At 34.5% G+C, this 26,945-nt stretch overlaps 1 protein-coding gene across 18 annotated transcripts in view; it reads left to right on the top strand.

The window, feature by feature from the left end:
- Window positions 1–26,945, top strand: part of C2CD5 (C2 calcium dependent domain containing 5) — a 66,489-nt gene that overhangs the window by 19,382 nt on the left and 20,162 nt on the right. For 12 of the 18 annotated variants that reach the window (XR_013922057.1, XR_013922058.1, XM_080343235.1 and 9 more), the window contains 6 exons: window positions 2,874–2,959; window positions 8,608–8,716; window positions 20,781–20,895; window positions 23,381–23,509; window positions 25,162–25,353; window positions 26,521–26,707. Coding sequence is in view for 16 of the 18 variants with exons in the window: in XM_080343235.1 (XP_080199361.1) it covers window positions 2,874–2,959; window positions 8,608–8,716; window positions 20,781–20,895; window positions 23,381–23,509; window positions 25,162–25,353; window positions 26,521–26,707 (818 nt within the window). In the remaining 2 variants the exon portion in view is untranslated. The remainder of the gene's footprint in view (window positions 1–2,873; window positions 2,960–8,607; window positions 8,717–20,780; window positions 20,896–23,380; window positions 23,510–25,161; window positions 25,354–26,520; window positions 26,708–26,945) is intronic. The other 6 variants (XM_080343238.1, XM_080343234.1, XM_080343233.1 and 3 more) reach the window with 2 other exon arrangements.

The following is a 26,945-nucleotide window of genomic DNA, read 5'->3' as shown; positions in this document are numbered from 1 at the left end:
TATAAAATTTAAAATACATATTAGATTAGCATGGCTTTAAAAAAAATAATTTCAAAATAAAGTTAATCAGGTCATGATTTTTGAGAACATGCTTCTCATTGACATTGTGGAGTTGTGTTGTCATTCCATTTCTTTGTATGTTGAGAAATAATTTAGCAGTAAGGGCTGGTTCATTTGGAGAAAAAAATGCTTCATTTTGATTTCTTCCGTCTGTTTCTTTAGTCATCTTCTGAATCTACATCTCTTTGTCTCTATTACTTTCCTCCACAGCACCTTCCCCACAGGGACCTAGGATTTTCCTGTTTCCCAGCTCCCCTACACTCTCTTGTGATTCCCCACATCTTAAAAAGTCCTGTCTCCTCCTCTCGGGGTCTGCCCTTAACCCTCTACACTCTAGCCATGTCAGCCCAGTTGTTCTGAGGAAAAGTGTTTCTTTCACTGAAGAGCTGCTTCTGGCTGCTTCTGGTAGGATCAATCTATTATGGCCTTTTAAGCAAACTTTTAAGAAAATGTTGTTGTTATTTGATACGGGGGCATTTAACACACAGCCTTCTATAACTCTATGTTTTTGTTCAGTTAGCCTCTGAAAACTGCTGGCTACATGACTATTCATATCATCTCGTGCCTCTGCCCCAAAAGCTCAAAACAGCTTCAGAGCTTCTTATAGGATTTGAAACGTATGTAGTTCATGCTACAGAACTTTCTCCTTTTCCCTTGCAAAATTTCCTTTGGTAATTTAACTAAAATAATTTATTTTTTTTTAATCCCTCTCATTCCCTTCACTTTGTTGTTCCTGTATTTTGCATGGAACAAGCACTTGCTCATTAATTCATTCATAATTTATTGAAATAATGGCTATCAAAAGGCTAGCAACTCTGCTCTTAAAATTAAGCTTTTAAAAAAATTTTAAAGCCCATACAAACTTTATTTTTACTGCCTCCTTTTCCATTTCACTGACATGCATTATTTTCATAGTGTAAATACTTGATATTACTACTTTTTTCTGTAGAAACTATTTTTAATCAGTTTGTATTTTTTTTTAGTTTCTTTTATGTCCTGTATTTATGCTGTGTTTGTCTGTATTAAATATTGTATAGTCCCTGACAATGATGTCTAGAATCAATGTCAAATAGTAAAAGCAATTTAATCTTGTTTAATGGGACTATATACATACTAATATTTTTGTTTCCTTATCCAAGAACAGCTAAAAATATTTGTTAAAAATATAGTATTTTATATATATTTATATGGTACTGATAGCCTAGTAATGTTTTGAAAATGTTAGGAATGAATTAACATACATTATTAAGTCTGGTATTATTTCCACATCTCCTAGTCTTCAGCTAAAACAAAAACCAGTACTTTGATATATATGTACAATCTCATTCATGTTTATTAGATGCTTGATCAGAGGAAGAATGAAACTAGCAAGGAGATCTTATATTAAAGTAGTTACAAATTCTGTAAAAGAAAATCTTGGCTTCTTTCATAACTGTTTGCACTGTGGTATTTGTATTTCATGCTGCTCCTGACACATTTTTTTGTTCTTTATCCTGTGATTTTCTATACAACTTAGGTGTTTATTTTTGCTTTGTCAAGTTAGCACTGATGGTTATAGATACAAGAAATACCAATTATAGTATGTTTTTAGGCATGAAATATTACCGAGAAAATCTGATTCACCAGCATTGTGTTTACTTTAGGAAAAACACAATCTTGGTATGTGTTTATTTTTTACTTTTGTGATTTATAACCGTAGAGCAAATAACTTACTGTCATACATATAACCTGCATCTTGACACACTCAGTTAAGAGTACAGTTCCTGGATAACAGATAATTCAATGGCAAAGATATTTTTGTATCTAATAAACTTTCCATCTCTTCAGAAAAGCTCCTGTACTGGGAGGTAGGAGTGGGAGCAAGATATATGAAAGAAGGAAAGAGATAATTACCCATATTATGCAAAACTGGAATTTATTTATTTTCATTTACAAATAATCTGCAGGTTATGTGTGTGGAAATAGAGTAATCAAGTAAGTCTGGCAATTTTAAATGCTGAGCAGTAGTCCTTAGCTTATTTGAATGAATCAGATGAGTTAATATTTCATTGCATAGATATTAAAGAAAATAAAAACAATTGGTCTTTGTTTTCAGAGTTTATATTTCCAGTCAGAGGATGTGCCTTGCATATGCAATTTTGGGTTTGGTCCCAATTATGCATTATATAGCCACTGCTGCGGTTATGTGTACCGTCTCCTCCTAGTGGTTAGGAAAGCTGATTTAATCATTCAGAAACTCTCAGAAAGCCACATTTTTATTACTTTAAAAAAATGATAGTAGACAGAGATATTTGACTGTAGAGCCATCTAGCAGAGAGGCATCATTCAACAGGATGGAATTAATGATGACTTTGCAGCCCTTTTTGATAAGGGGCGAAAATGTGATTATGTAGAAACTTCCTGTGAACAGCAGAAAAGGTAGATCTATCTTGAAATCATCAGCAAAACTCCCAGTAGTAACAGAAAAACAAAAATGGGAGTTGGATGTTATAGGCAATAATTGCAAGCCCAGATCTTTGTATTTTGACTTTTTTTTTTTAATTCAGGTTAACAGCAGAAAAAGATCTTGGATCAGGAGGTTTTGTCCAAATGCTAAAAAAACCCACTGCTAGTCATGTGAAAACCAAACCCCAAAACACCATGTGTGTCCCCCCCAAATTAAACTGTGATGCTCAGCATTTTCTTCTGAAAATTAAAATGATGGGGATAATTTGACTGTTTTCAATCACTATTTTATATAAGTTTAAATCAAAGTTTGATTACAAATTATAATATATGTTTCTTTGAATGTCATTTGTACTGATACTCTTCAGGAATGGGCAGTGGGAGTGCTGGAAAAGAAGGGGGGCCATTTAAAACTCTTTTAAGACAACAGACTCAGTCAGCTCTGGAACAAAGGGTAAGGCATTTTATACCTATATTTCTGATCTACTAAAGTGAAAATTTAGCTTGTAATAAGTTAAATGTTTCCTGTTACTGTATGTTTAAAAATATGCGTAATTTTAAGGTCTGAAAACTTATTGCAAATGTTGAATGTTTAATAACCCTTTTATACACAAATAATTTAAATTTTAATATATTACTAAATCATTAAGAAAAGTGGAGCAACAACCGTAGTGTGCACAGCACTCAAGTGATTACAGTTGGTGTTATAAGAAACATATAGTAAAAATTGCTGCTATTTAGTCTCTCTAAGTCACAGATACATGTAGAAGTTTAATACTTTACCATCATGTATTTAGTTAAGTTTTTATGGAAGCCACATACAGAAACATTGGAATAGCTTTAAACAGGTGAAAATCCCATTTATCATTGTAAAAACTTTCAGTTTTGAAAAAGTGCTGGTGCATAATTTAGGCTTCATTCTACTACATGAAATGGTGTGCATGTAGCCTTGAAAAATGGTGACTGAAACCTAAACCACTTCCCAAGCAATAAAAGAGTTTCATGAATTTACAGCTTTTCGAAGAACCTCTATAGGACTAAAAATGCCATCTGTTGTTATGCTGAATAGACTGTATAATAAAAATGGTGGTTTTAATTATTTGTTTAAATTTTGGAAATGAGCCTTTGCAACATTTTTTTTTCAATAGATCATATACTGTTTTTGTGAAAATGTTGTTAGGTAGATGTCTTGAAGGAACAAATGTGAATGTTTCCTATTCAAAAATAAATTCCAGTTTAATTACAATATCTGAATACCTGAAGTACTCACATAGAACCATATATGTTTATTGAAAATAAAATCAGCGACATCTGTGAAATATAAGTGAATAGCTCCTATTTTGAGTAAGTGGATGATTCTCTTCTCATTTTTTGTGTTATCCATTGCTAAGGGAGGATCGCCTCATAGGTTCTGTAGAAGGCGGGTATGTTCCAAAACATTGTGTGACTCTTTTTTCAGCCCATTTTTCTTGTGTTGAGGATTTCTAAACAATTATTTGATTTTTTTTTTTTTGTGAGGTTTTGCACATTTCTTTGTAAACTTGTTTATGCAGGTTTTAAAAAATATTTGTTGTTATTTTTAAGAACATTTATCAGATCAACATATTTTTGCTTAATATTTTGCATGTTGATACATTTCAGTTAAAATTTTAATTTCTCTTTAAATACAAATTCATGGCTTTATTGCTTTTAATGTTTTAGTTTGAAAAAAATGCTTTAAAAAGAGCCTTTTCTCTGTTTATGTTTGGTTTTGCTAGCATTTCAGACATTTCATGGCTGATCTGTCATTTCCTTAGGAAGGTTTTTAAAACAATTAAAAATTTAAATTAAGAGCACTTATATATGTAGAGCTTGAATTATTTGCACGTTGTTTTGATAAGGCCTGTATATTGTCTAGTGGAAAAAATATGTAGAATGGGAAACATGTTGAGTCTGTTATTGATGACGTAGAAAAGCATGCAGACTGTTAATTGATACAAAAAATATGTTCCTACTGTCTTTTTGAAAATCTATTGTTGGATGTGTTTTGGTATGGTTACCTCTTATGTTTACCTTAAGGTTGAGTTACTTAACTAGAATGAATAACACAGGTTATTTTGTCTGTTTTAGTGTTTCACACAGAAATAGTGCACTCTAGTTACTTGTCTGGATTAGTTAGGGTAGCACTTATTTGGGAAAACAAAGAATAAATTCAAAATGTATTTCCACATGTATTAGATATATCATAAGTTCTTTTGAGTTTTAGTTCAGTTTATTTGGATATATGGTAAATTACCTAAGATATAAAGATATAAAGCCAGTTAATTTAACTGGATGTCTCCACAGCTGCTTTTTTTTTTAATTAAATGTGGTTTTAATGTTTTACTTATATAACCCTAAATGCAAACCAGAACAGATATTGTTGGAAGGGTAATATTACTCCATTTCTTCCAGGGAAAATACACCAGCTGTGGAAAACTCACATACGTGTTATGTTGTACATTAATATATTTTTAACAATTCCCAGGATGCCTGTTGATAACAAGTGTAGCTATAGCACAGCTATGTTTGTCTATATTTTTATCTATAAATGTATACACTATATTTCCATCAGTGGGAAAATTTGAGCTTACTTTACTTATAAAAACTTAGCCTATGTTTTATAGCAATGGCCAAATGCTGCTCTGGATGGTATTTTGTATCTCTGTTGACCTCAACTTGGACATATGCTGTCTTATTCCTCCACATTTGCATTCTGCAAGTGCTTGAGAGATCTTTACTGCTGCCTTTTCAAAATGGAGATCTGTTGATCTTCATCTCTGAAGAGCACTGCTAGATACCTGTTGTGTTAGAGTGCAGTTCTCTCTGATTCTTTTGGCTGAAATGCTGATTTCAGCAGCCTTTTTTTTTCCCAGCAACTTCTTGTTACTGTCCAGCCCATCCACTCAGTTCAGTCGAAGAAAAATTCTAAGGTTGTTTGGCCATTTCGTGAGGTGGCACAGTAAATGTGCTTAGAGTACAAATAATTCAACCAAGAAATTAACAGTATGTTAACATGGACCAGTTCCCCACTGTGGTTCATCCCCAAAATCTCTATGAACATACCTGAGTATTGTGAGCATTGTCTGAGGGAGTGATACAATGATGGGAATGAGTGAATGGCTGGAAGGGAATCTTGAGAACTGCTTCAGCTGGCACTAACACCAAATGATATGTGTGTGTAGCCTTGTTCCATGTGCTTTTGCATTATTTTGTGTGTCTTTGTATGAAATGTAGTTAAAAAAGAGGAATACTAGCAATACATGTATGCATAGACAAAATAATTTTAAAGCATTGTATTAAATGAATATTTATGAGGATTTTATTGTAACCTTATCAGACTTTCCCCAAATGCCAACTGTAAAATCTCTGTAGTTGCAAGGCTTTAAACCAGTGACAGTTCTTTCATGGTCTGTGCAGTCAGTGACTGTGAGTTGGTATTTGTAAAATGATTGACCATTTTCAGTTGTAGCTTAGAAACTTTAAGATCATCGTGGCTTCTCACACATGGGAATATTCTGTCCTTGCATCACCTTGATGTAAGGATAGTCCTTTGCAAATTACAGTAGCAGAGGAGGTATATAATGTGGAAACACTCCCATCTGTTTTCCATGGAGTAAGTATAGCTTTATGGTTTTGAAGTATGACAGCTTACCACATGTAATTGAGGCTGGAACTTGTATTTGAGTAACATAATATTTAAAACTCCAAAACATCTAAATGAGCTTAAAACATAGCAAAAGAGGGGGGGGGAAATAATAGAAACTGATGGAATTCCATCTGTGTGAGCATGAATGAGGTGTTGCTAATGGAGTAAGAGCACGTCAGAAAGGTTCAGTGAGTCAGCCAGATGTGTCTGTGGCTGAAATTAACTGATAGGATATAGTGTGTATGGTAGTACAGACTTACGAGTGTCAATATATTGATTGAGATAAAACCATGTTATTACTGCAAAGTTTTATTCCTGGTTTGAAGTGCAGGCAATCAGGCAAGCTGGAAGTCTGAACATGTTAAAATTACTTGCGATACTTAGCCTTATGAAAATGAACAAAAAATGAAAGTAATTTCTGAATCTCCATATAGATTAAAAAGCATCAGATTTGCTTATGTTTTAGAGCACAGAGTATCATTCACTTTGTTCACTACATACTGCTTTAGCACAATGTAAGTGTTGAGTATATATGTATGTATAAAATATAAATGTAGTATATGCTTAATGGAATTTCATGTAGGCAGACTTTCATTGATTTTGATAGTTCTGGGAAAGCTAATTATTTTTAATATTATCAATATGGGTAACTATATTCAAGGGACAGAGCAAGCATGTATGTTATATATTTAGTTACAAGTGATGCAGCACGAGTATTATGGAATTATACAGGGACAAATATTAGTATACTTGTGAATCACTGAACAGTTGACATAACAGAGCCACAGTGAAAGAGGTTTCCAACAAAGTGTTGATGTACTGCATTTTTTCCATTTTGCAGCTTGAAAGATGTACAGAAAAGGCATTCAGACCGTATTGTAGTCAGAGGTTTCTGACTTCTGATAAATTGCAAAGCACTTTGTGATCTTTTAGAACCTTCTAGGGGAATCTTTCCTGTAGTCCTCTCTAGAGATCCATCAGTGGTCCTGCATACAGATTAGTCCAGCAGGTTTGCAGAGTCCTATGGTAAAATCTTCCTACTTTTTAATTGCATGTGCATAAGGCACAACTTCTGGACTTTTGTGGGTTTTGGGGCTTTTTTTTTTTTTTTCCCAGTCCTGGTTGTTGATCCTGTAATTGCTGATTTTGAAGTTTTTCTCTTAATTTCGAAAGTCTAAGCGAAACAAAAATCCAGAAAACTTGAAGTTTGTAGGACCTTTAAAAGTTGTACAAGTTCTAATGACTACAGCAGTAAGAAGTCTGAAGTATTAATTTTAAAATCAACATTGGGCTTTAGTGAAAGAGGACTTTTCATGCCATGTATTGCTGGAAGAACTGTGATCCTCATTTAATCTGCATCATATATACTGTTAAGATAGAAGCTCAGTTGAACTGTACTGTTGCAAGTGCTTTAAGTATGTGAGAAAGGAATCTATACTATACTTTCTCTCATATAAAATTATGGTGTTTATTTTAAACATTTAGCCAATCATCATGACTATACAAACCATTATTGCATGATTTTTCTTTTTTTTCCTCTATGCATTTACTATTGATGAACACATATCTATTACCTTTCCCCCATAAATGTGCTGTTACATGTTTATTACACGTTCCATGGAACGTCCGTAGAAAATAAAAACTTCCAGTTTTGGGCTCACCTCCTTTAAATATGACTGTTGTACTTTATCACTTGTGTAACGAAAAAATACTATTACCTTGCCTCTTGTATGGACTGCATTTTTGAGTACTTGCTGAAACTTATTAACTCTTCATTTTGATTATGAATTGGTAAAAACTTAATTTATGCAAATGATTTGGAAGTAAATTTCCCTAGTTTAAGAACTTAAAGTTGTATATTGAAGACTGATGCTTTATCCTAGAAGATGGATATTTACTTGTTACATTTAGAGCTTATGACACTAGCAGAACAGTCTGATAATATTTTTTAGGTATGTTTTCCTGTTATAAGACATTTGTCATTCTTGCAAGACTGCAGTTTGTTTTACCCTGTGCTTGAGGATCAAACTGCAGTCAGTTGTAATAATAATACCTAAAAAATGGAGAAAAATGTTACTTTATTTGTATTAGCTAATGAAAGTAGAATTATGTTGTTTAGTTGCCATCCTAAAAGTGGACCAGTAGAGGCTTTGTTAAAACAAATATGTCAGGTTTTGATTATTTATTAATATTGTGCTGAGATACAACTCTATGGGGGAAAAGTATTCTTACATTGTATAATACTTCTGCTTTTATTATACTGTGGGTATATGAAGACGTATGGTTATGAATGCTTAGTAAGCCTGCAGGATGCGTTTGGCCTAATGTAGTTGCTTTGCTTGTATTTCAGGGAAGTTATCAATTCCCTGCATGTTTGTTGGCAATCAGCAGTGGTTGGTAAGCAGTCATTTGATGTTTGTTTTTAATCATAACAGGAATTTCCATTTTTTACCTTGACGACCTTTCCACCAGGCTTTCTTGTCCACGTTGGTGGTGTTGTCAGTGCACGATCTGTGAAGCTCCTGGATCGCATTCACAATCCTGGTATGTTAACACAAGAACAACTTCCTTGCCCAAGTCCTGTTGTAATGATCATGTACTTCTAATCTTTATGACTTGATAACGTATCAGTATTTGAATAGGTAAAAATCTATTCTAACAGTGTATATTAAAAGCAATATTTTTTCAGACAATCATTTAAGCTTGACAAGTAGTAGTCATTCAGTGGGTATGTTTTTAGTGAGAAACTTTTCAGCAAGTTAATGAAATAGAGTACTGTGAATGCAGTAACTCTGCACTGAAATCTGTCTTTGAATTTTGAGGGGTTAATTATTTTTTTACTACTTTTTAATATTAAAACTTGATGCAAGTTTTCCATTCAAACAAAAATGAGATGAAATACTTGATCCTAACTATGAATGTTTTTTAATTTTCAGCTCATTGAAATCCTTAAAGACTAATGACTACAATTTAGCTCAGTACATATTCTTAACCTCTACCTTTGCAGCTTGCTTTGTCTTCTTAAAAACATGTACTCAACAGGACTTTAAGAATTTTATTTGGTAGTTACCTGGGAACCCCAGTACTGGAACATGTGTATTTTGCATGTCCTAGTTCTGACATCACAGTTAGGTGACCTTTGACTCTTAAGACTTTGTTATATTTACTGAGAGAAGCGGAAGAATACTCTGTAAAACGTTGGAGTTAACAGCCCACTTAAAAAAGCAGACAGAGGAGAGTAAAAAATAGCACCTGTAGTGGTTTTATGTGCACTAGTCAGGAGTAATAAAACAAAGTTTGTGCAAATGCATCTTTAAAAGCAATTAAAAATATATATATATATTTACCTTTTTCTTCTTCCTGTGGGCCAAGGCAAGTAATTCTGCAAGCAGATAGATTGTTGTTGATCTAAAGATTCAGTAAACTAACAACATAAGGTGACATCCGAGACTTAATTTGAATTAAAAAAATCCCTTAAAGTAGGGGGTTTTAAAGCATATGAGTATATGGTATCATTTTTTTTTTCATGTTTCTAAAATTTATTTACACAGTGGAGAAAAGATTTCAGAGAAATGTTGAAATATAATTTATATGTGAGTCTTCCTTTTCTTTGCCACAAAGTTGTCTTAGGCTTCTCTATTTTCAGTGGATTTCTGATACAGGTCACATATGTGCAAAATACAATGTGTGATTAATTTATTTAAGAAAAAGAAAAAATCAATTTTGCTCAGAAGGTCTAAAAACTAATTTCTTGCATTATGCACTCCTTTATTTTTACCAACTGACTGAAAGCAGTATAAGAAATAAGAGAAGATAGAGATGCGTATTTGCACAAGTAAATTGGCCTTTGCAGTGTTTTTGTGGGACATATAGATTGCTCCTGACAAGTGACTGTAAGATGCATGAGACTTTGAACTCAGTATATTGCAAAACAATGAGGAAAAAAATGGGGGGGGTGGAACTGAAGGCACATAGCTATGGGAGGGAAAGTGAAAAAGTAGAAAAAGAATTTCTGATATAGTGATGATCATACTAAGCATTTGAGTCAAATAAGTCTGTAAAATACTAAAGGAAAGAAACTGTCCAACGAATAAACAGGAATGTGAAAGAGGAAAGAACATTTGAAGGTGGATTGAGAACTTGTGAATAACATGATAATTGCTATATACTGTACACTTTGATCACGCCTAGTGCTAGATTGCTATAGCATGCTCCTTTTTTCCCTTTCTATTTCAGCCTCTTATTAACTCTGCTGTCTGTGTCTTTCCAGTTCCTGTGGAGTGGTGTTGTCAATTGTGTTCTTGTTGGTAGTTTTTTTTTTTCACTATTCTGCTCCTATAACTGATCTACTAATTTGCTGTTTTGAACTCAGCCTTTGTCGGAATTATGGGTAACACAAGATCATACAAACTGCTAGACTGGAATAGTTTCAATTCAGGTATTTTACTAGTCATTCAGTACTACATATGCTGACAGAAATTATGGCAGCTCAGTGAAGTTATTAGAAATGCTGTAGGATATTTAGGGTAATGCTTCAAATTGAAATCTGTTTAATCATCAAAAATACCTAAATGTCATGTTTTAATGTTGTTAAAGGATTTATTTAAAATTGCAAAATGTTGTTTCAGTATAAAATAGTATTGCTAAGAATAATTTAATATCAATCTGGAAAGAGGAATGTTCAGATGATTATTTTGTAGTAGTTTTCAGCTCAGTGTCCATGAAGCAAGTAATTTAGGGAAAGATAATGGATTCTTATTTATACAGTTGGAATCATATCAGGTGTGAATTTTTTTGTTGTTGTTGGTTGGTTTGATTTGGGGAGGGCTGTCGCTTAGTTTTGGTTTGGCTTTGCATGAGCTTGCACTTTTTTCAAAGGTGACTGTACTTCTCTTAATTTCAGGAAATTGATGAATGTGTATGTTCTAAATAATAGATACAAAAATTGTCCGAGAGAATGGAATATAGATGAAGAGGACTATCTCTTTAAAGAGAAGAATAGCATTTAGTCTGGGATTTGTTTCATACATCTTGTATTGTAAAGTGCAATCAACTTGCAGGACTTATAGCATAATTGCTTGAACTTTTTAATCACTTTAACACCTAACTTGAAAAAAGCCCCAATATTCTATTTTTAATGCAGTTTTAGGGATCAAAGTGTGTAGCTTCTTTGTGTAGCTGCAGAGAGAATGAATGAGTTCATGATGCAGTCTACATAAAAGCTGTATAGGGGAAGATACAAAGCTTGAATATGTTTTGGTTCTGTAACTGAATTCTTTTCTTTCACAGAAATATAAATGTACAGTGAATGTGCAAATTACATTTCATACTGTTGTCTGGGTGTAGTGTGGGGTACTTGTAAGAACATAGTAGAAAATGTCAATGTTTTTGCTAGTGTCTGATGTGGCTATCATTCAGAACTAGCTGGAAAACGTTTAAGCTTGACTTTTTGCCTTTCTTGGGGAGAATTTCCAAGTTGACTTCTTGTACATCAGTGTGTGTTGGTAATGGGAGATTAAGGCAGTTGTCAGAGGCTTTTCTGAACAGAGTGAGGGTGTCATGTTTTTCAGTAATATTTTACTCTACTTTACTGCAACGTTTCCAGAGGACTGAATATTCCTAAGTGTTTTTATGGTTAATATGAATAGTGTTTGAATATTCTTTTTTGGAGCAGATGCACCCTTGTATTAATGAAATAATTTTCTTTGGGACTGTGCATTACTTTTCTGTTGGAGCGTTCTGCGTAGCTATTTATGTAACTGACCAAAGGGTGGTCACTGTGAGGGAGTATAGAATAGTATTCGTATGTTCTGTTAAAGATTCATAAATTAACAAACTTGGTATTTAAAATCTTTGTTTTAGAATTCTTTGCCTAATAGTAAGTAATGCCATTCAATTTATTCATGTTGATATAAGCCTCCCTGGAGTTGGACTTACAGTTTGAAAGCCATCATAGACTTTTCTGTGCACAAATGCTCCAGTAAAGCTGTTGCTTGCTTATTGCACGACTACAGTTTGGTTTCTAATTCGTAGTACCTAAGAGAGAGGACCTTGGTCTTATGGAAAATTGTTGTTATTGCACTTAACTCTTCCTAATTTCAAAATAAGGGGCTTGCTGAAACCTATTACCTTAAAACAATATCTTTAATGGGTTACAAAGAGTTTTCTCAGACTTGTGATGCGTCACACTGTGGTTGCAAAGATATAGTCATAGCACTTCTTGCCTGGCTCAAAATATATTATGGTTAGAAGAAAACTAGAAGTTTCTGTTTGAAAGGACATCGCCCTAACTACTGCATAATTACAGGTAAACATGTTCACCTAAAGTAGGTCCGGACAAAATTGTAGGAAGATGGCAGATAACACAAGTTCTAACTGACCGTAACAGGATTTTAGAAATAACTCTGGTTACATGTTAATGTTTAAGATCGTTATCTGAGCTGAATTAGGTGCAAGAGATTTTCCTTCTAAGTCCTGACTGAAGTTCCTCAGTATGCCATGTTTCTTATAAAGAAATACCATTGTTATTTTTTTTCTCTGATGCAGTTTGCACTTTGGATTCTGTTAAACTGTGCATTTTGCACTAATACTTTCAGTGTTTTTGTAAGTTTTGAGTTTTGGTCTCTATTAATGTGGTCTCATTGAGATCCTGAATTCACTCTAGAAGACACTGTAGGAAGGGCTCATTGGATCTAGAAGTTGAGAGGTTTCTCTGACTAGTTTGTCTTAAACCAAAATAAACAGTTGTGAGCATACAAAAATAATGAACGCAGAGGTTCTGTGGATGTAATAAGTAAAAGCCTGAGGAGTGCAAACAATGACTAGGAAATAGAAGGGCCAGTATCATTTTGTGCCAAATAATGGCATCCCGTTTCTGCAATTGTGCAGTGAGGTAGAGTCTGTGTGACAGCAAGAAAGCAGCAGTCTTATCTGTGAACATCCATGTTTGTTGAGAGAAGAATTTTTTTGTTTAAAATTCTGTATGTTTTTCTTTCAAGGACTGTGTTAGATAAATTAGTAGTATCATTGCTGGTTTTAAGGTCCCAGCCAGTTTTTCTTGTTTAAAGCTTTAAATAGTACTCCTAGTTCGTTTTGTGATACTAGTTATAAAATAGATAAAATGCGGTTTAAGAAGACCTGTCTTGTTACAGCATAGTGTCTCCAGGCTTGGGTAATAGCCCCTTTGTAACTGTAATTTAAAGATGTCCTTTGAAGATTGCTCATGTTTTAAAATAAGTTGCATTTATTGCGCCAAGATGACAAAGCAACAGAGAGATACAAGGTAGAATAAGTAGTTTCTTTATTACCCAGCAGCTCTTCAAAATGTCAGACCTTGCCCTTGTTACTGTAATAGGATCAATTAAACCAGATTCCTGGATATTCTTTAGTGTCCCATTCATCTTATGATCAGAGGAACCTTATGCGCAGCTGGGAGGACTTCACTGTTATTGGGTGAATGACTGATTGAAATAATAACTAAAAGCTGGAGTAACGGTTACCTATTTAGGCCTGGCACACTTATTTTCCAGAGACAAAATAATTTTTGATATTTAATATTTTGTTATGGCTGGGCAGTACTTTTGAGCTTTTATAATTCTAAGGAAGTTGGTGAAGTGTAAATCTTTATTTTAAGTGTTATCTTAATAGTTTAATTTTAGGTTTAATTTTTAATATATAAATACTCTGAACATTTTTTTGTCTTCAAATGCTGTATCTTTTGATTTTATTATAGTTTTTAAAAATTTTATTTAAGTCGTATCACATAGTGGTTTCCTTTAGCTAGAAATTAAATTGTTACTGCAATTGTGGTATTATTGCAGGATTATTTCTTTTTTTAGATGAAACTGTGTTGCAGCTTGTGGTGTTCCTATGAGATCTTCAGCTACAATTAAAAGCAAAAATTCTAGGATGTATTACTGTTACAGCTGTGTAGTTAATGCTTGGTGGTATTTGCAGCAGATTTTGTTGAACTAGTTCATCGAAAGTTATTGCCTCAAAGATCACTTTTAATATTTAGAAAAGGATAAATTATATTGTAGTCTGTCAAAGTGATTCTTGCATGTTTATTCCCAAGATCAATTACATATATAACTTGCAATGTGTGACTGAATTATTTTATGTCACAGATGTTATGTCATAGTTGACTGTGAAATACTTGTGTTCAGAAATGTCAGTCTTAGGGCCTACAAGATGCTAATCTTCAGGTATCTGAACATTTAAACTGTTCAAGGAATATTTACTTGAGGAACAAATGCAGGGAGACCTCTCAGGGCTTACTGTCAGTGATGTTGAGAATATCATGTTGTTCAGGAATATATGGCTGAGATGACTCATTGTGAGTTAAGGTAGGAGTCCAAAAGCCCAACTTTGAAGTAGGATTTTTATAATTTCCTTTTAGGGGTGAGATAGATAAAAAACATGTCCAGATCCACTGTAGAATTCCTTAATGGAAGTATAATTCCATGTGTTTCTGTCTAAATTACAAATACATGCACCCATATCAGAGATACAGAAGCTATGGAGATTCTGTTAATTCTGTTTCATACTTAAAGTAACTTTTTTTTTTTTTTAAGGAAAAAAACCAGAGTATTCTCAAGCCTCCTAGGAGTGATAGAGGTTTGTTAGGTTGCTTTTTTGTGTGTGTTTGTTTGTTTGTTTTCCATGGAATTCAGAATATAAGAAAGAATACAGGAGTTTTGATGGGAGTGTTATGAATAGGAACACTTTGCTGCTTCTCCATCTTGGGCTATATCTTGATATTAAGGCTAATGCTCCTCAATAGCGAGCTGCCACTAAGAGGAATGATGCCGCTTCTCTGTATGATTTCTGCCGTATGCTCTTGCAGTCATCTGGTGGTCATATAGTGATTTGGCCTGACTGAGCCAATAGAAAACTAGCCCTGCAAATGAATGGGTTTGTGTTCAGTCAGTCAGCTGAAATAGCTCATCCTGTATGTGCATGAAAGCTGGATGCAGTTTTAATCCTAAATGTTCTTAAAAGTGTTTCTTCTGTAATTGAAGAATTTCTTCAACATCCAAACTTAAACCTGCTTTGTTGCACATTCAGCAGTTTGGTCTTGAGGAGTGAGGTACATGCTCTGACCTCATCCAGCAGAAAAGCACAAATTCAATATTATTCTCCAGGCTGAATGTTTTGTTTAAGCTTTTTAGGAGTAAGTGTACCTGTTCTATTCGGTGATGTGGTTGCACTGTTTTCTGCTGGTTTAGTGTATCTTAGTTTTCATTTGATAAATCTCAGTAATTTACTTCATTTCATTTTCATATCTTTTAGTCTTTAAGATGAATATAGGGAGTAATTTTTTTAAAAGGATGGAGTGGCTTTGGAAATTTTTTGAGAATTTTAGGTTAGTCTGTTCTAGGTTTACTTACTTGCTACCCAAGTTTTGTATTTAAACTTTACAGACAAGGTGATTTGGCTTTTTGTGCACTTATTTAATTGTTAAATATTTTAGAAACATGATAGGAAATTTCAATGTTGATGGGATAGCCAGAGCAGATTAAATTAAGGTCCAGGGAAGGGTGCTTGTAAACCTAACAAAGGTGTCTCTTTAAAAGAAAAAAAAACCCACACATGAAAAAAGCAACAACAAAACCAACTACCAAAAATCCCTCACTTTTTTCTGTAGAAGCTGTTGAATAGGTTGCAATGAAGAAGACAGAAGAATAAGGAGATAAGGAAGGTGTGGATAACGGCTCTGCCTAGTGACAGACTCAAAGATAGCATTTGAAGGAATATTATTGGTGTCTCCATTGCCGTTTTTGAGACAGCGGAACAATGAGTCACTTGGAGATTGTGATAACTTTCATAGGATGAATGTCCTCCTCATTTCAGAATGTTACATTATAAATGTAAATATTTCCTGAATTATACAATATTAAAATAGCTTGGATCATATAGTTCCTACTTAAAAGTAGTTGTCTCAGGGTGTCTAGGGATTCAGCTTAAAAACAGTACCTCTTGAGAATGATCTGTGTAATCAAGAGACCATTGTCTTTTTCTCTTGTTTTTAAAAATCTATATAGACCTCTAATAATGCAGATTCTGGCTAAATCTTGAAAGGCCATGTACAGGTGAACCTCTATAAATAACTTTGGAAAGGTGTTGCTTCTTATGAATCAGAAAGTATTGATAGTGTCTAGGATTCTTTCCAGATGCAAGATTTGGACAGGGCATTTTCCTATCAACAACAATACAGCCTCAGGGGAGTCAGCCTCTCATTTTGAAGGAAAGAGATAGGTGAACTAGTGGTGGATAGAACTGACTCAGAGACGTTTAGGACACAAAATAAATGCAGTGCTGTTGGTATTTTCTAAAGCTGTTTAATAATTTCGGAAATTTTTGGTTGGAGGAGGTTTGAGTTGGCACAGTTTTTACAGAATACTGTACTGTTGACAACTTGTGTTTCTCAAGTCTTCAGCTCTAGAAAGAGTGTGTTTGCTTCCACTTCGTTATAAATATCGTGCCAGTTTTGAAACATTTATAAAAGTAGGTTTAATATTCAGTCTTTGGTTTCTAGTAAAGACATGTAGTAGCAGTGTAATTTTTGCAAACTTCTTTGCTTAAAATTGTAGATAAACCTTGCTATAAACTACTTGGTAGATTTGCTAGAAAAGCTTGTGACTGAGTGCTCTGTATGCTTGCCTTTTTGCTTCCACCTAGAATCCAGGGCCATTACTTTCTGTAACCATTTCAGTGAGCTGCCATAGTTTTCAGTCTGTACTGTCACCTGATCCAAGCATGCGCCAAAATACCCACTGTTTCTGGCTACTGTCTGCTGAATCTGCTTTGCAAACCCTTAGTTCTTAAGCTTTTGCCTTAGCAAAAAACCAACAACAGACACTCTTATGGAGTGTACTGGACACATGCCATCCTGCTTCCTTAACTCCTCTGATTGTTTATGTAAATCCTTAGCTTTACTAAACTTGTAAATGCTACAATGGCATCCCCATGTGAAATTGTGTGGCTCATGTGTCAAAAAAGGCTGCTTGTGAAAATATTTGTCAGAAGAATACGAATGCTACACATTGCACTGCATTCAGTGTTTTGTATCAATTTATTATTGCAATGTCATGGTGTTTGATTTTAATTGTAGACAATCATTTTGTGTTTTAGTATGCAAAGGTAAGTTCATGTAAACTGTGAATGTACAGTATTTTTATATAAACATACTGATTTGTACTTGTGGCCTCTCTCTGGAAGAAAAAGTACTTGATTAAATGTCTTAAACAGAGGACACAATCTTCTTTACAGACACTTGTTTATGCATGGCTCGTATAGAAATTTTTGAACTTGTGCAATAAGATTTTGTTGGATTTTTTTTAAAGATATTGGGCCTGATCCTGTTAACACTGAAGATGATGGCTGGAAAATTGTTCTTATCTCTAATAAGAATGAAAATGATCCATTATATTACTGTAGTTAATAGTTTTGTTAATTCTGATGTTGAACAGAGCAAAGGGTTGATTGTTGCTTTAGCAAGACATAGTGCTGAGCAACCTCACGATAATGTGTTCTTTCAATTATGATAAAGCGTTCTCATAGATGAGTTAGGTAAGAAAGTTGTGTTAACTCTCTTAGGAACTTGCTCCTAAACTTCAATTTAAACTATACATTTTCATGGAGGAAAGGTTTGCACAGAGTTTGGGACCCGCCACTATTTCTACCTTTTCTGTTCCCCTTATGCATATCTCTTCCTTTTCAACATTTCATTCTGTTTCAGTTTTCACTGTGACAACATACCTTTTCAGTGTCATATTCTTGTTTGTAATCTTACTCTTTATTCCCCAGAGCTTTCCCTGTTCACCCTCAGTCACTTCACCTGTTGCTCACTTTCAACTCCATTATGATTTCTCATTTTCTTGCACTTTTTGTCATAGAAAGGTCACATTGATGAAAAGTAGGAGGTTTTGCCCAAATGATCCCTAAAGGTGTGAAAAATGATAATTTAGTAAAACTGGCTTTTTTTGTCCTTGTTTATGTCTAGGAAAAGGTTACTTCTCCTTTGCAGGTGTTAACTTGTGTGGCTGTTCAGTCAGAGTTTATAGCTAGCTGCCTGCGATCAAGTCGAATTGAGCAAGAATTGTTCTGCGTAGTCAGTGAACCACTTTTCCTACTACTTCAACTTTTTTGTTTGAGAGAGAAACACACACTGATAAGCAATCTTGTCTGTGAGTGGATGGGCAAAGAGGAATTGCTCCCAGGATCCATGTCCCTTCCACCATGAAGAGTTAGTGATCGCATTTACGGAATGTGCTTGTGGTCTCACATCTCCCGTACAGCTCTCCATTTTGCCTTAAAATGGATTTCCAGAGTTGCTCTGTTCCCCTAACACTACTGCCATTAACTGGTGGCAGCAACCGCAGCCTCTGCTCAGACGTGTACACGCAAAAGAGAAGACATTTTGCCTCCCACTTTCCTTTGTGTACCACTAATGGTTCTCATAGCTGAGCTTGGAATCTCCAACCCTATGGTGTGGTGGGTTATTTCTGCATGATTCATAGCTTTTGAAGGCTGAAAAGTGTGAGACCATGCTAGCAGGTGCTCCAGTCTTCTGAGTCAGGGTCACTATATATCATCTTGAGCATTTGATTTTCCCGGTCAGTGCAGGTGTTTCAGCAGTGTTTTTGCATTAAGAGACAGTGAAGTGCAGCGCCATGAGATTCTACTAGTAATGCACTGAAACATGCTGAAGCTGAAGTCGGATATAATGCAACATGATCGATAATAGTTCATGAAAATCCTTAGTCTCTTTTGCTTCTTAATGTGTTTATGTTTGTCTTGATTTTGGAGAACTTCCCTAAGAACTGTCACTGTAGGGGTTTGTTTTTTGTTTTTTTTTCCTGTTCAGAGGTTGGGTAAACTTTAGTCTGGACACCCAAGGCTGCTGTTAGTCAGCAACAATGCTGTGAGTTACAAAAGCATTAACATCTAGAGTTAGGTACAGTTGAATGTACATACCTCTGTGCTCTTTTTTCTTTAATTTAGAAAATGATCATTAGCTTATTTCAGAAAGGAAAAAGCCTAGTTCTAAATTAAAAGTTTAGGTAAATTCATAAATGAATGCATCTTGCTGTACAATATTTTTGTTTCAGTAAATTTCAAAATATGTGTATATCTGCATCTTTCATTTTTGTTTGTCATGTTATCAGAGAACCTAGTGTATGATACAGGGCTATCATACACTACATTTATAAATATTCCTGATTGTACAAAATTGATTCCCAGTGAATCTCAAGTTTTGACATGGTTATTTTAAATTATGATTCAGCAAGGAGATCTCAGTGGCTAGAAGTATCTGTGCAAAGTTCAAAGGGTGAAGGTTCTTCATGCAGAGGGTGTTGGAGCACTGGAACAGGCTCCCCAGGGAGGTGTCACGGCCCCAAGCCTGACAATGTTCAAGAGGAGACTGGACAAGGCCCTCAGACACATGGTGTGAACTGTGGGGTTGTCACATGCAGGGACAGGAGTTGGACTCGATGATCCTTGTGGGTCCCTTTCAACTCAGGACATCCTGTGATAACAGGCACTCACACAATTTTGCTGAAAAGAATTATTTGTTTTTTCCCCTTATTTTATGTACCCACAGTTAATGTAGTTTTAAATTAAATTCATTGATACAGGTAAGCGATTTTGAAAGGAGAAACAGTTGACAAACTCTATTTGTAAACTATAATACTCATTGACTTCATCTGTAAAAAGCTTGTAAGACAAGAGCGTTAGTTCCGGGAAACTAATTGCTGAACATTTAAAATAAATGGATTGCACAAACTTATTCTAGTAGCATTCTTTTTTGCATTTTTAATGTAGTATTCAAGAAAAGTGGGCAAGGTACATTTTATCATATAACCTCCAAGACTATAAAGGTAATTAGAATCCTTGGGGGGGAGGGTGGGGAAGATGGGGAAGCAAAAAGGTGTGGCTGCTGAGGTACTGAAGCAAAAAAGTATCGACAGATATATAGTCAACATAGATCTTGTATGATGTTGTTACTGTAGAAGTAGTTTCGAATACCTATGGTTTCTCAAAGTTAGAAGTGCTGAAGTAAGAACTACAGAGCTGTGTATATGATGAGTGATAGAGTCTTGAACAAATATTTTAAAAATCTGGTTACCAGAACTGTTTGCAGTAGGAAAAACTGTTGAGTTTATTTCAAAGATGTCGAGTGTATACAAAAGTAAAATATTACTTTATTACTGCAAAAACTGTTTTGTTACTAGGTTTTCAATATTACAGAGTAATTGTGATGCTTTGTTTCAAGTTACACGCTGCTCTTGTGGTGTTGGACACTGACAGTATGGTCTTCAAGTGGGTAGAGACTGGAACATCTACAGTATGTTGGTGCTATTTGTCACATGGACAACAGCAAGAATGCAGTAATTTGTCAAAACCTGTTCGCATGGTGATAAACAAGAAAATTAACCAAAAAGCCCCATAGTGTTTGCCTGAAGTGTGATAGCTAGGAAATAAAAAAATGTCTAGATACAACAAAACACTTGAATATGAAAAATTTGACTTATTAGATTAATTGCATGAAGCTTGATGTTGACATGGTGCAGAATAGTGAACTGATTTATACTTTGTCTTTCAGATGAACCAGAGACACGAGATGCATGGTGGGCAGAAATCAGACAAGAAATAAAATCCCATGCCAAGGCATTGGGTTGTCATGCTGTAGTGGGCTACAGTGAATCAACTAGCATTTGGTAAATCATGATGATGATTTCATTTTCAAAATGCCACAGAAAATTTATTTCATCGTCCGTGGATTAAAAATTATGAACTGTTTCAACACAGTTGTTGGTACTGTCTAGTATACCTACTTCGGAGAGTTTGTTAAAGTAACTTTCTAATTCCAACATTCTGCTGCTTTTTTAAAAAAAAAAAATGTTTTAGTTTGGGTTTTGATAGGGTTTTAAGCTTTTTGCTAATTAACAATTTTTAAAAATTCAAACTTACATATTTGCTTTTGTAATAACAATATTAATTTATCTATGAAATTTTCTAAAGCTAATCTACCTAAATAGTTAAGACTGTTCCTAAAAGTATATGTGTTGCAGTTTCATTATTGGGTAACAACTGGGAGACCAGTACTTAAATGGTAAACTTCAAACTTAAAGCACGATTCTTTACTAGAAATGTAACAATTTTCAATTAAAGGAGAATATGTGGCCTGATAGATATAGAATACTTTAGGTGCAAACGTTCTATATTACTTTCTGTAAAATGCATGTCATTATTTTTATCCTTCAGTAGTAGTGTTTAAATTAAAGTGGAGCTCTGCACTGGTCTTGAGGTTGAGTTCCCCAGCCCTGCATCCTATTCAGGCCAAAACTCCAGTGTCTTACTGTATTCCATGGGGCTAAGAAAATTCCAATCTATCTTGACTAAGAAAATTTCAATGTATTTTGGTGGCCTAATAACAAACTTTCTGAAAGCCTCAGAGACTGGGAAAAGCAGTTTGGATTAATCTAACTACTTGTCCTTGCCCAGGAAAGGTTCTCTCTTTCTAGCTCCAGAAAGTAATCTATGAAGAGCTCCTCCTGTGACCAAGTGTGTCTAACTGGTAGCGAACAGAAAAGTACTCTGGCTCCCTACTGGCTTTGAGTAGCTTTAGCAAAGTAACTGAAGCAAACTCAGACATCTAAATTTATTTTCTGTCAAGTTGATTTTGCCTAAATACTTTAAAGAAAAAGCACTAAGGGTTTGCTTTTTTCAAAGAGAGAAGTGAGAAAAAGAAGTTACATTTTACTTTGCAGTTGATTAAGAAGAAAGTAATACAAAGTTATACGGTGCTTTCATGAGTACACTCTACATGTTGGCAAAGTAGTAAGATAACTGGAAGTGATCAGTCTGAAAGCCACAGCATGGATTACTTCACATGTTGCTCCTTCACATTTATTGCATCACTGCAGGTTAACACCAGATATATTGAACTTTCACAAAACTTGAAAACAATTTTTGAAAGTCGAGTGCTTGTGCTAGGAGAGTAGGAAAACAAGAACTTACTTTATGGACAAGGCATGGTTTATGTTCCTTAGGCTGTCTTGTCTGGTTAGGTTTTGTCTTGCCTGGTATACTAAAGATCATATTTAGCTCAGAATTGCAATGTGGAAGTTTGCATTCCTGAGGGCTTAACTTACACTAAAAATGGAAAATTTATTCTTTTGACTGTTAGTCTTCTTGTAAAAAGCATGAATATTTGGGTTTTTTTTTTCTGCCTTAACTGTGTGGAAAGATTGTACAGATTGTAGAAAGGCAGTCAGTTATTGGGTTATTTCACACTTTCATTTTTCTTTGGGAATTTAATGTGGTAGTATTTGATCACTGATAAAATAGTTTATTAGAGTTGCCATGCTTACTTATCAGTTCAGCTGTATTCCATGCAAAACTCTAAGTACTGGTCTACCAGACGGGTTATATATGAAAAAATTATTCTGGAGACGCAGCATATTAAAAAGGCACGTGTGTCATTCTAGAAAATGTGGGAAAGCTTTTCTCTGTATTTTTTTCCAATTTAGTATTTTAAGTACTGAATGTTAGAGATTTGTTTCTTATTTAACAGTTTCAGAAATATTAAGAGCTCTGTGATCATAGTTTGCACTTCTGGGAGCTTTAACTTCACTAAATCATGAATATGGTCAGTTACTTTACATGTACCATTATTGTAGTTGTTCATAGTAAAATTCTACTGTTCTGCTACTTTTAAATCCTCCAAGATGCATCCTTGTCAGTGTTGTGTTGTAACTTCATTTTGAGAGTGAATGTTTATAAGATGATGAGGCTCTCAACTTCCATTTTTCTTTGGTAAACAATTACACCTTAGTTTTTTTAATGTTTCTTTGCTTGTGTTGGTTGGCTTGATTTCTTTGCATTATTAACCCTAGTGCTGAAAACCATATGTAAACATGGTTAGCCTCTGTGATGTTATAGCATATTATTTATAACACGGGGCAGAGCTCTTCAGTCTTTCTATTCAATCCTTCTGCATCTCCTACTTACACAATGGTTTAAAACCAGAAGAAGATTGTTTGTGAGATTTAATGGATAAAATTGCACAAATGCATGAAATCAGTAGTTGTATTGAATTAGTTAAGACTTTTGTACCAGCCTTTTAATGTAATAGTTTTAAAGAAAAGTAGCACCAAGTAGCAGGAATTCACTTTGTTGTAATTCTTTTCTCTCTTATAGTGAAGAGGTCTGTATTTTGTCCGCATCTGGCACAGCAGCTGTACTGAACCCTAGGTTTCTTCAGGATGGCACCGTGGAAGGCTGTTTGGAACAAAGGTTGTCTTGGCAGCCTGGCTTCTTTTCCATAGGGTCAGAGAAGGGAGAGGTTGATTTTTTTCCTCAGAGCCAAGATAGTTCTTCTCTATTAGGGTAGGTTACAGTGTTACAGTGCAGGATGCGGGACCAACCACTTTACTGCTTTTCACTAACAACAACAACAACAGAAGTAATGGAACTCTGCACCAAATTAGATATTCTGTTTTTATTTCTAACAGTCTGAATAAGGTAACACATTTGACTACTAACCACAGATCATAACTCAGTTTTTTTCTTTGCCACTCTTCAGGTATCTTTCTGAACTTTATATCACACTATAAAAATGATAGGTGTATGATAAATTACATAAGCTAAAAACTGCTGTGGCTGTAATGTGTGTATAAGAGCTGCATGGTAAATGAAATAGCTTGGGTGTAAAAAAGAGATTATGCCAGGTATTTACTAAAGATGTATGTTTTAGTTGAAGATTGCAAAACAAAATCATGAAACTGAAGGAAAAACATGAAGTTTCCCTTTCTTTCTGCTCTTGCAAATGAAATTTGAAGAATCACTATTCCCAAACAATTATTCTTCGGAAAAAATAATTAGCTTAACTAATGTATATTGGTAATTTATTATGTGTTCACCAGGATACTCAAAATATTTCAAGGGATTATTGTAGTTGTAACTAAGGCTATTTATTACACCTTGGCACTTAAGTTACTTTTTCCATAATAACCCTGCCAACATAGTATTATTTATTATTATTTTACTTGGTTAGCAGGAGACAATTATCTTCTTGTGTAGATAGACTTTTGGAAACTGTAGCTAGAACAAAAATATTTGTTTCCATATTCACTATATGATGGAGAGAAAGAAATGTCACGTTCATAATGTGAAGAAAATTGCATTTTATGAAGGTGTGTATTTTAATGCTACTAAGAGTCTTGGCATAGATAAACAGACAAAGCCCATGTTTGAGACAAAATATATTTGCCAAAGTCTTTGATAACTAATGTTCCAAGTCTGTCTGATTTGCTTAAGCATTTCTTCAGAATTCACTGAGAAGAATTGTTTATGTGAAACAGAATAAATTTGCAGTGATGCAGTTTGCCTATGCTCTCCTTGTTCATATCTTTATAGTGGGCATTCCAGGGTATTAGTGTGACTAAGTGTTCTAAGTAAATAACAAGTTTTACCTAATACCTTATCTTAGGAAATAATCTTCTTACAATGTTTATATATATTTTGCTGCTTCTCAGTAGGATGGTTGGTTTGTTGCTTACATTGATTAGTGTATGTTTTTGGACACAATCCATGTAAGTCTTTTCATTGTATTTGGTACAGCAAATTCTCCGTACAACTGTTGTATCATGGACTAGTTAAGAAATCATAGTTCCTACAGCCAGCTCAGTAATGTTTTAGGTTTATATAAGCTGTTAGTCATTGTATGTTCTTTTTCTTAATCCGTGCATAACAAGTTTAAATGAAAGTTTTATTTATAGTATTTTAGCTACTAGTGTGCAGCCTGATTTTATTCTTCTAATGCATAAAATGTAATACTTGTCACATTGGTGTAATGGAGCAGAGTATAGCTGCAGTGTATGATTTAAGTAGGTCTCAGCTGTTTATACAAATGTGCACGTATTGATCATTGTTAATAAGATGCAGATGTTTTAAGTATGTTCTCCATCATGTATTTTTAGGATTGAAGAAGCTTCACCACCAGGTTGTGGATTTTGCCATATACCATATGATGAATTGAACATGCCATTCCCTGCTCACCTCACTTATTGTTACAACTGCAGGAAGCAAAAAGTTCCTGATGTCCTTTTCACCACAATTGATCTTCCTGTAGAGGCAATAGTTATTGGGAAGGGATGTCTTATTCAAGCCAGGTATCTATCAAAATGTTTTCTTAGTAAAGTTTTGGAGATCTTTGAAAAAAATTCCTATTGCTATTAAAATCCAGTATGTCATTAAACCTTAAATTTTTATGTTTAAATGCTAGGAGTTAATGACAGTATATTAGGGTACAGGAGGAGAAGGACAGGCTATTCCTCCACCTGTGTTACGTGTCATATCAGTTGATGTAATTTACTGTGCTTGTACATTAAGTGTTTAAGAGGGTTGTTGCAGCAGAAGTAGATGTTTGCATTTGACGTCTTACTAGAAGAAAAGCTGAAAATACGAATTTTTTTAAGATAGTCTCAAGGAGTTCTTTTAAAGAACTGGCATTTTATTTTACAGTTGCAGCAATCTAGAAGAATACACCTCATCAGTTCTGAGGCTCAACCACAAAGAGCTGCAGTAACTGTCCCTTGAAATAATCTGTTTTTATGGAGGAGTGTTTAACAAATGCCAGACAATCTGCAGTAGCAAAGTTGTGTTTGTCTTCAGCATTTGCTTTGACAAAAGTGAGCAGGGCAAGTTTTTAGCAGTTGCTGCTGTATGACAGGAGTGTTAATACTTTTTTTTAATACAGCAGGAGCTGCTGTATGACAGGAGTGTTAATACTTTTAGATGGTTATCTGGGATCTGTAGAAAATGTGTTTATATTGCATAGTTATTCAGTGCTGTCAGGCTATTATGACAGAAACCCCATGTGATGCATGTTGTTTCTGTCTGGTAACAGTGCTGAAGCATGTTTCAAGAAAGGAGACATGATTTCATTCAGTGGTTTACAAAAATACAGTATTTGTAATTTTGTATTCTTCTTTGATAGGGAATATTATTGAATGTTGCTGAAGGCTATGTATTGTTCTGGTTTATAGTTTTACTTTTTATGTTATCTGTTTTTATTGTTAATATAAATATACAGTTTCCAATTAAAAATAAAAATCTAATCTTATTTATTGAGACTCAGTACCTCAGTCTGCGTTGATCTTCCTGATGAGAATTTAGTGTTTTACAGGGTTTTAAAATACGTTAAAAAGAAACTGATTATATTAGCTTATGCGGGGCGGGGTGGGGGGCAATCAAAATACTCTGTGATCACTCTTGATGTTAAACAGTCCATTAAAACTGTTTATCTGCTGATGTCATGTGCTGTTTCATATTGTCAGGTTATGCCGTCTAAAAAAGAAAGCTCAAGCTGAAGCAAATGCGACATCTATCAGTAATCTTTTGCCGTTTATGGAATATGAAGTACACACTCAACTGATGAATAAACTTAAGCTGAGAGGAATGAATGCTCTGTTTGGGTTGAGAATTCAGATCACTGTGGGTGAAAATATGCTAATGGGGTTGGCAGTAAGTACAGTTTTAATCTTGCAGTTCTTTTGCTTTCTTACAGTATTTTCTCAGGACACAAAGATGTATGAGTGTTGTGGAATTCAGAGTAACTAGAGACATTAAAATGTCATTTTAAGAATTAAGTGAAGTGTAGGAAGGGAATGAGATGTCTAATTCTTTGGCAAATCAGGGCAGACTGTCTTTCAGCACCAGAAAAAAGAGACTCAAATATCTTGAAATTCTGTTAGAGGACAAG

This window comes from Nesoenas mayeri, assembly GCF_963082525.1.
Source record: "Nesoenas mayeri genome assembly, chromosome: 1".
NCBI classification, from domain to species: domain Eukaryota; kingdom Metazoa; phylum Chordata; class Aves; order Columbiformes; family Columbidae; genus Nesoenas; species Nesoenas mayeri.
Note: the sequence above shows the minus strand (reverse complement) of the source record. Positions and strands in the feature narration are given on the sequence as shown.